General features: G+C 42.4%; 1 protein-coding gene across 1 annotated transcript in view; it reads right to left on the bottom strand.

Annotated features, from left to right (window-relative positions):
• ACSM3 (acyl-CoA synthetase medium-chain family member 3) overlaps positions 1-11,802 on the bottom strand; it is a 30,357-nt gene that overhangs the window by 10,805 nt on the left and 7,750 nt on the right. The window contains exons 3-8 of the mRNA XM_006875978.1: positions 8,191-8,398; positions 5,169-5,312; positions 4,900-5,056; positions 4,566-4,645; positions 2,179-2,302; positions 791-871 (exon numbers count right to left, since the gene is read on the bottom strand). Coding sequence (XP_006876040.1) covers positions 791-871; positions 2,179-2,302; positions 4,566-4,645; positions 4,900-5,056; positions 5,169-5,312; positions 8,191-8,398 — 794 coding nt within the window. The remainder of the gene's footprint in view (positions 1-790; positions 872-2,178; positions 2,303-4,565; positions 4,646-4,899; positions 5,057-5,168; positions 5,313-8,190; positions 8,399-11,802) is intronic.

Here is an 11,802-nt window from a genome sequence, read left to right as displayed (position 1 = left end):
GAGTCAGTTCCAACTCACAGGGACCCTCTATAGGGTTTCCAAGGAGCAGCTGGTGAATTTGAACTGTCGACCTGCCACTGTACCAATCCATCTCATTGGGGGTCTCTCTCTTTTTCACTGATGCTCCGTTTTACCAAGCATGATGATGTCTTTCTCCAGGGATATATCTGAAGTACGAGAGATGAAGTCTCGCCATCCTGGTTTTTAAGGAGCATTCTGGCAGTACTTCTTTAACACAGATTTGTTTGTTCTTTTGGCAGTCCATGGTACTTTTACTATTCTTATCGAACACCATAACTCAAACGCATGAGTTCTTCTACGGTCTTCCTTATTGATTCAGAGACAGCTGCTCCTAAAAGCCCCTGGGTTGAGTTCTTGAAGGGGTGGTACATGCAGTTGGGATCACCTCGAGTACAACTGAGCCCGTGAGACCCTGATAGCCATGCATGTTGGGACCCATCCAAGCCCAAACCCACTGCTGTTGAATGAGTTTGACAGAGGAGAACTGTCCCACAGGATTTCCACCTCAAGGCTGGGCTCTTTATGGAAACAAATCAGCAGGTCTTTTCTCCCTCTGAGGCTGCTGGTAGGTTCTAAGGAGCAACCTTTCATTTAGTTGTAGAGCACTTACCATGTTATAATATAGGCATTTGCAAAACTAAAAATAAATCAATAAAAAGAGACCAGAAACCTGGTGTTTCTAAGCCATATCCATCTTTCCAGGGCATTTGAGGTAACAGCAGAAAGAATCATCCCCCAAACAAAGAATAGGGTGTAGAGATGTGCGCACCTTAACGTCAAACATAGGAGTAGGCTTTCCCATTGAGCCAGGCTTAATTTTCATCCCCTTAAAATTTCCACAGATTAGCACCTAGTTAGGAAGAAGGAGAAAAAGTAAGGTAACATGACAAGTTATCTTGAACCAGACTCATAACAAAACAAACTCTCTGCTCTCATAGAGTATAAATATTCAACAAATATATATGTGGTTGTTGCTACATGCTGTCAAGTCAGTTCCGACTCATAGTGACCCTGTATAGGGTTTCTGAGGAGTGACTGGTGAGCTTGAACTGCTGACCTTGAAGTCCAGTGCATTAACCCGCAGTGCCACACTCCATAATATAGTATGTTGTTGTTGGAGTAGGTTCTGACTCATAGCGACCCTGTACAGGGTTTCCGAGGCTGTAAATCTTTACGGGAGCAGAAAGCCTCACCTTTCTCCCGCGGAACAGCTGGTAGTTTCGAATTGCTGACCTTGCGGCTCGCAGCCCAATTTGTAACTACTACGCTACCAGAGCTCCTTAGCACTTATAAACTTATAATTATCAAAGCATTACATATTTATTATAAACCCCAAGCCATTGAGTTGACTATCACTCATAGCAACAGAGTACAACTGTTCCATAGGACTTCCAAGGTGTGGTGCTGTAGGATAAGCACTGGACACTAACCGCAGGGTTGGCTGTTCAAAGCCACCAACCACTCCTTGGAAACCCAATACAGGGTCACTATGAGTGAGAACCGATTCAATGGCACTTAACAACATCAACACCAATCTGTGGAAGCCTCCTGCCACATTTCAGATGTCCTGTGAAGCAGCTGGCAGCCGACCTTTCAGTTAGCAGCCTACCACGTTAGCCACTGGGCCACCAGAATGCTTCCCTCCATAAAAACCACTTTCATTATTTTTCATAAATCTTTTCTAGAATTTCTTCTTCTTAATGATCTCTTTGAGCTCTTTAAAGAACACTTTTAAAGTATGTTTGCCAAGGAGTTGTCCAGCAAACTCATTATTTCCAGAGACAAGTATTTCCGAGGTTTCCCCTTTAAGACCACCCTGAATCACAGTATACTATGCCACAGGCAAAAACTCTTTTTATAGAGTTAGTGTTTTTTTTTTTTTTTTAAATACTATAATGCCCTCACTCAATCAACTGTAGTAGAGTGTTTTTCTCAGTAGCCATTGTCTAAATAACAACTGTATCTGTTCATCTGTTATAGAGCTATCTTATAATTGAGGTATCCTCAAGCATTTTAAAGATATTTTTAAAATACTCTTCTAACTACTCCATTCTTTCCCTACCCCTCAAATAATCAGAAGGCTGTAATTGACACTTAGATATTTATTCATCTGACTGAATAGTATCCAGCCCTGTTACATCAGTGGGCTCAGTGTACCGTTTCCGTCTGCCCATATCCTTCGTAGATATCCAGACCCGTCTGATTTCTCCAGTGTTCAGTCACTTCAGGGTTCATTGGCTCTCCAGCGCTCACACAGTGCTTCAAGCTTTTGAAGTTATAGCTTCTCAGTAAACAGATAGCAAGTTAGGTTTGATTTAGGAGGGAAAATGGGGGAGAAATGGAAATTAGGGTTGTTTCTCGTGAACTTTAAATTGAACTGTGTTTTACTTCCTTCCAGGCCCCTTTCCCTGATTAAAAAAAAAAATTCTAGTACCATAAAATTGGTTTTCTTTTTTCCCTTTTGAAAGGGGAGATGACTTGTGGCAAAGAAAAGCCAAGCAGTCACAGGAGAAGGTAGGAAAAACTAGGTGCTGTTTGGCCAACTCCAACTCCTAGAGAACCCCACCGGTGTCGGAGTAAAACCGCTCCATCGGATTTTCAGTGACGGATTTTTTGGTGGTAGATCACCAGGTTTTCCTTCTCAAGTTCATCTGGGTTGACGTGACCCTCCAGCCTTTTAGTTTGTTGTTGTTGTTGTTGTCAGGTGCCATCGCTTCAGAACCGACTCATAGCGACCCTATGCACAGCAGAACGAAACAATGTTTGATCCTGGGCCAACCTCACTACCGCTGCCACACCTGAGTCCATCAATGATGCCACCTGGCTGATCCATCTCGTTGGGGGTCTTCCTCTTTTTCTCTGACCCTCCACCCTACCCAGCATGACATCCTTCTCCAGCGATTGTTTCCTCCGGACAATATGTCCAAAGTAGGAGAGACGAAGTTTAGCCATCCTGGCCTCCAAGGAGCACTCTGGCTGCACTTCTTCCAAAACAGATTTATTGATTCATTTGGCAGTCCATGGCACTTTCAGTATTCTTCTCCAACACCACAACTCAAAGGCATCAATTCTTCTACGATCCTCCTTATTCACTGTCCGATGGAGCGGTTTTACTCCGACACCGGTGGGGTTCTCCAGGAGTTGGAGTTGGCCAAACAGCACCTAGTTTGTAGTCAGCTTCATTAACGATTTCCTTAGCTTAGGGATGGAACCACATAAAAACATTGTAAGTCAGTGATTCAAAGTTTACCAATTGTCTGCTTAAATTGACCGTGATACATTTATGCTATGAAATACTCTGCACACAGTTATGAATAGAATGAGGAGGCTCCTAGACAGTGCTGTCCAGTAGAACATTCTGTCATGATGGGAATGTTCTCAGTTCTATGTTATCCACTACATGAGCCCTATGTGGCTCATAAGGAGCTCTGGTAGCGTAATGGTTACAGGTTGGGCTGCTAACCTCAGGGTCAACAGTTTGAAACTACCAGCTGTTCCACGGGAGAAAGATGAGGGTTTCTGCTCCTGGAAAGATTTACAGCCTCAGAAACCCTATATAGGGTCCCTATGAGTTGGAACAGACTCCATGACACATAACCAACCACTGTGGCTAATGAACTCTTGAAGCATTGTGGAAGGACTAAATATTTAAGTAGTCACATGTGGCTAGTGGTCACCATATTGGTGAGCCCAGTTCTGGGATATTTGAGGGAGCTTTCCAGAAGAATTCATGGAAAAATGGAATGCAAAGGTAATGGGATTTTCCTATGAATATTTTAAAGCCCCCTTTAAAACTGTACTGTTAAGGGAAAACTAAGGTACAGACCTGTGTGCAAATTCTGCAGTGTCTAGAAACGAGAGGAGAAGACATGCGGACTGACTTGTGTATCAGCGATTGGAAGGGGACCTTTCACTATATGTTCTTATATACCTGTTGAATTTGATGTCATGTTGATGAATTCCCTAGCCAACATTTAATAAGATCAGTTGGTAAATGTTTATCCATCTCCCGTTTCCAAAGGAATCAGTAATAAAGCCATTTAACCTTTTCGCTATTTGCTGAGCTTGGGACCAGAATAAGAGCAACTTCTCTATTTTCTCAGCTCAGGCAACAATCATCATCCCAAACAGTTACAGCCTCTCACCCATCCTCACTGAGATGAGTCTTTTACTTGGTGGAACCTACCCTAGACACAGTATTAAACACTTATACCGTGTTAGCGAGGAGAAGAAACCTACTAGTCTGGAGCTATGATTTTAGGCAGAAAGATCTTTTATTTGATAGCTTCCTTTTCCTCCCCATTTTCCCGACCCCAAACCCAAACCCATTGTCACCAAGTCCATTGGGACTTCTAGTAGAACTCTTCCATAGCGTTCCCAAAGCCATAAAGCTTTAGGGCAGCAGACTGAACATCTTTCTCACACGGAGCAGGCTGGTGGGTTCAAACTGCTGACCTTTCAGTTAGCTTCCAAGTACTTAACCACTGTTCCACCAGGCCTCCTCCCTCTTCCCCTACGAAGGCCAATTTATCCATTTTTCTTACCTGGTCATATCATTCTGTATAAGCATTCGGTATGCAGTCGGAGCTGAACAAAAGACGGTGATGGGAAACTTGGAGAGTGTCTGAAATTTAGAAGAAGTAAACTCATGGTCTTAACAACTATAATAAATACTTAGATGTCTGTGGTTGGCCCAGGATAACTTATTGTGTACTGACTGTAATTACACTCACACCTTTGCTTTGTACACCTTTGCAGACTAACTTTCCAGACATGAAATATCTGAAATCATGTTGTCTACTCTGACATCTATAAGCTATCGTATTCCTCAGTCTTACTAATGCATTGCTAAATTCTGCCTCTTGTGCTCTGCCTTACTTGCATGATGGAAGTTGGCTCAAAACGTGGCAGATAATGTGCAAATACACATGCTCCCTGGATCCATGGAGAAAAGACACTACTCCACGCAGATTTTGCCCAGCCTGTGTCTGAGGTATTCCACATCACATCTGAGGGTGTCAAGTCCAGCCAGAATCTGGGAAAACAAAGAATAATCCTGATGTATGCAAGGACCAAAGAAAGAAGACCGTACATGAATTGTCACCTTTCTAGTTTGGATCCTTCAAGCTGCAGTGTGGTGGAAATACCTTCCATTGATCGACAGTCCTATACCAAAACTGCCTTGGCTGTGCTCGGTCATTTTCGGAGAGCCACTTGTCCCGCTGGTAAAGTAAATGGCCATCGGCTCATTGTGTTTGGTCTTCACACAGGTATGGCTGTCGCTGGCATGTCTATGAAAGAACACAGCAACATCCAACACAATGTCAAAGACTCATACCTCTGAATGGGTCTCAAGAACTGGCCTCTTCACCTCATGGATCAGGCCCTAATGACCTAGGTTCAATTTGAAGTTAAAACCCATCTCTCCATCTTTTTAGGTACTTTCTGGAATCAAAATAAACTTTGCCATCCCTAGCCCAGAAGTCAATTTCATAGCTTTTTCATGGATAATAAAGAAGTCTTGAATCATTTAAAACACTCAAGAATTTCTTGTAATCTTGTAATCATGGTTATGTGAAGAAATGCCACTTTCCCTCCACAGTGGATACTTAAAAATATGATTTTTTAGAATTAGTACATTAATAGAAGTCATGGTTAACATTATAAAACTGCTGATGCCTCTGTGTGTTGTTGAGTCATAGCACCTCTGTAGGGTTTCTGAGGTTGTAAATCCTTATGGGAGCAGAAAGCCTCATCTATATCCCACAGAGCAACTGGTAAGGAGTATTCAAAGTAAAACAAGCCTACAAGACTGAAAATAGGGAGCCAAAGATACCAATTTATAATGAAGTCAACTAAAAGGCAAAAAGAAGGAATAGTGTAACTCCAGAACTTTCAAGTGGTGAGGAAGTCAAGTAGATTTCAGGATAAAACAGACTCTTTTCAACATGGAAAAAAATTAATTATGGGTAACCTCAAAGAAAACGAATATACCTGTACATCAAAATAAAAAAAAGAAAACCCAAAAATATAGTAAACATAAATGAAAAGAAAACCCACAAACTAAATAAACTGAGTGCGGAAAATTATGTGAAACAAAACCACACACAGCAAAATGACAGCAATCAATTCTTACCTATTGATAATTACACTGAATGTACATGAAATAAATGTACTAGTCAAGAGACAGAGAATGCAGAACGGATAAGAAAACAGGATCCTTCGATATGCTGTCTACAAGAGACATTATACAAAAGATGGAGACAGCCTAAATGCTCATCAGCAGAAGAGGTTAAACAAACTTTGGTGCATACACATAATGGAATATTATGTAACGTTGAAGAACAACACTGAATCTGTGAAACATCTCACAATATGGATGAGCCTGGAGAACATTATGCTGAGTGAAATTAGTGACTCACAAAAAGACAAGATTGTACAAGACCGATGTAAAAGTTAAGGAAAAGCTTTCTTGATAAGACAATCAGTGTTGTAAAAGTTAAGGAAAAGCTTTCTTGATAAGACAATCAATGTTGTAAAAGTTAAAAGGTTTTCTTGATAAAAGAAACAATCTATGATGGTTACAGGGCAGGGGAGAGGAGATGGAAGAGGGAAAATTATTCACAGGCTAGAGGGTTGTTGTTGTTATGTGCCGTGAAGTCGGTTCTGACTCATAGCGTCCCTGTACGGGGTTTCCAAGACTATGAATCTTTATGGGAGCAGAAAGCCTCAGCATTCTCCCCCAGAAAGCTGGTAGTTTTGAACTGCTGACTGTGAGATTAGCAGCCCGATTTGTAACCACTGTGCTACCAGAGGCTAGAGGGTTGTGGACACATGTTAATATGGGTGACAGGGCAGGCAGTAAACAAGAGAGAGGTTAGCAGAGGAAACATGGAGATAGCAGGAGATGTGGAGGAATGCAAGGTTAAAGTGAATAGAGGTATATGCTGCTAACTCTTGGTACATGGAAGGGATTTCAGTCATTGTAACGAAGCAAAGTTTATGATTTGTTGAATGTAAAACTGAGGATTTTCTCTATAAGCCTTTACTTAGTTCACAATAAAAAGTTTTAAAAAACAAAACACACATTGTTTCTCTGCCTAATTCCACTTGCCTTGCCTTGCCTTGCCTTCACAGGTGGTGACCCTGAGAACTCCTTATTAGGCTTCTTACTCAGGGTCTGCTTCCTGGGAATCCCAACCTATATCCACTCTGGGCCCCTTACTTAGAGCTTTAACTTGCATTTTTCTGATCACTAGTGAGTCAATGTAAAGAAAACAAAAATCTTCACCAATGGACCAATAAACAACATTCTTATCATTGGAGAAAAGATTGAAGTTGTCAAGGACTTCATTCTTCTTGGATCACCTATCAACACTCACGGAAGCAGTAGTCAAGAAATCATATGGTGTATTGCATTAAACAAATCTGCTGCACAAGACCTTTTTAAAGTGTTGAAGAGCAAAAATGTTAGCTTGAGGACTAAGGTGTGCCTGATCCAAGCCATGGTATTTTCAGTAACCTCATATGCATGCAAAAGCTGGACAGTGAATAAGGAAGACCGTAGAAGAATTGATGCTTCTGAGTTATGGTGTTGGGGGAGAATATTGAAAGTGCTATGGGCTGCCAAAAGAACAAACGGATCTGTGTTGGAAGAAGTGCAGCCAGAGTGCTCCTTGGAGGCCAGAATGGCCAAACTTTGTCTCTCATACTTCAGACATATTGTCAAGAGGGAAGGATATCATGTTTGGTAAGGTGGAGGGTCAGAGAAAAAGAGGAAGACCCCTAGTGAAATGGTTTAGCAAAGTGTCAGCATGAATGGGCTCAAGCGTGGCAACAATTGTGAGGATGGTTCAGGACCGGGTAGTGTTTCGTTCTGTTGTACACAGGGGTTGCTATGAGTTGGTACTGACTCAATGACACTTAAGAACAACAAGTGAGTTGGAGGAAGTCCTGGTATGGCGCTGTAGGATAAGCATTTGACCACAAGGTCAGTTTGAACCACAAGGTCAGTGGTTCAAACTCACCAGCTGTTCCTTGGAAACCCTATACGGGGTTGCTTTGAGTCAGAACTAACTCAATGGCACTTAACAACAACAATGATAAATGAGTTGGACATCTTTCCTTTATTTCCTTTAGGGAAGCTGTTCTACAATTACGGTTACTCACCTCATCATCTCCTTGAGGTTCCCCCATCCCTCTCTGGAGTTCTGAGACACAATTAGCTTGGAGCGCAGGGTTTCACATTTAGGTATGATGGCATCCACAGCTGGGGCTAAAACGTCATCAGTAATAATGCACTTGGCTCTGGATGACTGTAATCTGTAAAGGATGTCTTTCTGGGTCAGTTGAGTGGGTCCTGTAATTAAAACTGTCCCTAAGGGAGCAGAAAAGAAACAGTGTTTAGAAAAACAGATTTTCTTCTTTGTCATGTTGTTGTTGTTGTCAAGTGCTGTCAAATCGGTTCCAACTCATAGCTAGACTGCAAGGTCAGTTTGAACCACAAGGTTGGTGGTTCAAGCTCACCAGCTGCTCCTTCAAAACCCTAGATAGGGTCAATAGAGTCAGAACCGACTTGACACCATTTAACAACAACAACAACAACATAGTGCTTCCAAGGAATCACTGGTGAATTTGAACCGCTGACCTTGCGATTCAAACCAACTTTGCGGTCCAATGCATTATCCCACAGCGCCACACCAGGACTCCAATGTTAGTTATGGTAGTAGATCCGGGTATGTTAGTTATGGTAGTAGATCTGGGTATGGTAGCTATGGTAGTAGATCAGGGTATGGTAGCTATGATAGTAGATCAGGGTATGGTAGCTATGGTAGTAGATCCGGGTATGTTAGCTATGATAGTAGATCAGGGTATGGTAGCTATGGTAGTAGATCCGGGTATGTTAGCTATGGTAGTAGGTCCGGGTATGTTAGTTAGTTATGGTAGTAGATCAGGGTATGTTAGTTATGGTAGTCGATTAGGGTATGTTATTTATGGTAGTAGATACAGAATGGTCACATACAGTCTGTATTCTCAGAAGGAGTTAATTAGTTTACCAGGCAAGGTATCTTTTTGTCTTTTTTCCATTATTCTGCTTTTGCTTTCAAGGGATCTCAAAATCTATGATACTTTGATCTAAAAAATAAAAGAAGCAAACGAAATGCTGTCAATTTGGACTCATGGTGCCCCCATGTGTTACAGGGTAGAACTTTGTCCCTTAGAGTTTTCATAGCTGTGACCTTCCAACAGATCACCTGGTTGTGATATTTTATCATTACACCAATATAAAAGGATGCAAAAATAGATAATTATCTATTTGAAGACTATTCATAAAATGAGCTTGAAAGGGAATTTAATTGAGAAGTAATATCATCCAACATTTATCAAGTACTTTCAGTGTGCCAGGTGCAATTCTAACTGTTTTATATGTTTTAACTCATTTGTTGTTGGTAAGTGCCGTCGAGTCTGTTCCAACTCATAGTGACCCTGTATAGGGTTTACAGGGAGCAGCTGGTGAGTTTGAACTGCTGACCCTGAGGTTCAAACTCACCTTATGGTCCAGTGCTTATCCTATAGTACCACATCAGGACTCCCATAAAACTAATTGTTGTTGTTGTTGTTGTTAAGTGCTGTTGAGTCAATCTCGACTCATAGCGACCTTTATAGGGTTTCTGATGAGCAGCTGATGGGTTTGAACTGCCAGCCTTGCAGCTTGAACTGCCAATCTTGTGGCTCAAACTGACCTTGCGGTCCAGTGCATTATCCTGCAGTGCCACACCAGGAGTCCTTTAGGTCATGTAATACCCACCAAAAAACCAAAAGCATAAAGCTAGGAATAACTTGTGCAAGATTACTGAAGTAGCAAGTCACCGAATAAGAAATCCATTTTGCATTCTAACTCCAGTACCAAAATCCCCCATTGCCATGGAGTCATTCCAAGTCATAGTGTCCCTATAGGACAGGGTAGAACTGCTGCCCACTCAGGGTTTCCAAGACTAGTCTTTACAGAACTGCCGCTTCTTTCTCCTGCAGAACTTCTGATGAGTTCAATCCACCGACCTCTTGATTAACAGCTAGCACTTAAACACTGCAACACCAGGCTTCACACTTCAGTTCAAACCCAACCAAAGCCAGTAGTATTGAGTCAACTCCTAACCGACCCATAGAATTCCCAAGGTTGTCATCTTTACAGAAGCAGACTGTCACGTTTTATTCCTGCAGAGCACATCGTGGGATCGAACCGTTGGCATTTCTGTTAGCAGTAGGCACTTTAACCACCGAGTCACAAGGATACTTTCCAAGTCAGTACACCAGCCTCAAAGTACACATAACTGACTGACTGATGGTTCTTTCCAAGGGAAAGGACTGAGGGGTGCACTTCCGTGATTGTGATCTTCTTGCCTCCTGTGTAGTGGTCCAGCGGAGTCAGGCACCCTTAGTGCCCAGTGGCCCTGGATAAGCCACTTCACCTAGATCTGCTTCAGGTTCGACATTTGTCAACTGTGTGAAGCACCACCCAGGGATTCCTACAACTCTTGTGAGGAAACAAATGAACATACGAAAAACATGTATTTTAAAGTCTGAGGGATCATGTATATCATAGGAATGTGAAACACTCCATCAGCTGAGTTTGGTATTGCACTCATTTTCTGGTAAACATTTCCTAAACTAAGGGTCCACATGATAGAGGCTTCCTACCTATAAATAGTCACAGGCTGAGGTTTCTGCTGTAATGGGATTTCACCTATGATACATAGGAATTTCAAAATTAAAATGCGATATGATTTTATTTGTTGGCACTGAGGTCTATAGGGCAGATCTCTCTGAGAACTTGGAAATGAAGGAAACAGATGACCTAGAACGCCACATCATAGAAAAGCGAGAGATGCAGTCACTGTAAACAGACGCAGTGGTTCACAGAGATGGCAGGCTAAGCAGTACTGCTAACAAGTCAGTAGCTTGAACCCCCCAGGTGCTCCATGGGAACGAGGATACAGCAGTTTACTTCTATGGAGACCATTGCTGTTGTCAGATGCCATCGAGTTGGTTCTGACTCTTAGCGACCCTGTATAGGATTTCTGAGTAGCGGCTGGTGAGTTTGAACTACTGACCTTGTGGTTAACAGTCCAGTGCTGATCCCACAGCGCCACACCAGGACTCCCTATGAGAGCCGTTCTACTCAGTCCTGTAGGATCACAATGGTAATGGGTTGGGTTGGGTTTTTTTCATTCGCCTCGACTGCTCCCTCCTTGTCTTCCTTCTCCTTCTCTTACTGAATCATACCCCTCAGGCCTGGTTTGAACAGCACCCCTCTCAGGGTATTGTGGGTCCCCTAGTGTGCACTTGAAACTCCTCTGCTATTTGTTCCGTCACATTTGTCAGTCTAACCACACACTAGGTGATGATGAACTCATCGCTTTCTCTCCCAGTGGACTCTAAACTGCACAGTACTTGAAGCATGTCAGGTGCTCAGTAAATGTGTGTTGGAGATGGGTGGATGGGTCTAGAGGGATGGGTGGATGGATCGGGCTTTTAAATCTTGATGCCAACAAATTGAATTTTGAAAGTCTCCTATCCTAAACCCATGTCCATAAAACAGACTTCAGGCTCAACTCTGTCTTCTCATGTAGCTTTGTTAACAGGGAGCGAGGGGGTTACTCGCAGCCAGAATCTCTTGGCCTTTGTCATAAATATGCTTCTTAATGCAAGTGAATACCTTACTAATAGGATTGACATGCTGGACAGCAAGGTCATTTGAACCACAAGGCCTGCGGTTCAAGT

The sequence above is a fragment of the Chrysochloris asiatica genome, unplaced genomic scaffold (assembly GCF_000296735.1).
Source record: "Chrysochloris asiatica unplaced genomic scaffold, ChrAsi1.0 scaffold00348, whole genome shotgun sequence".
In the NCBI taxonomy this organism is placed as follows: Eukaryota; Metazoa; Chordata; class Mammalia; order Afrosoricida; family Chrysochloridae; genus Chrysochloris; species Chrysochloris asiatica.
Note: the sequence above shows the minus strand (reverse complement) of the source record. Positions and strands in the feature narration are given on the sequence as shown.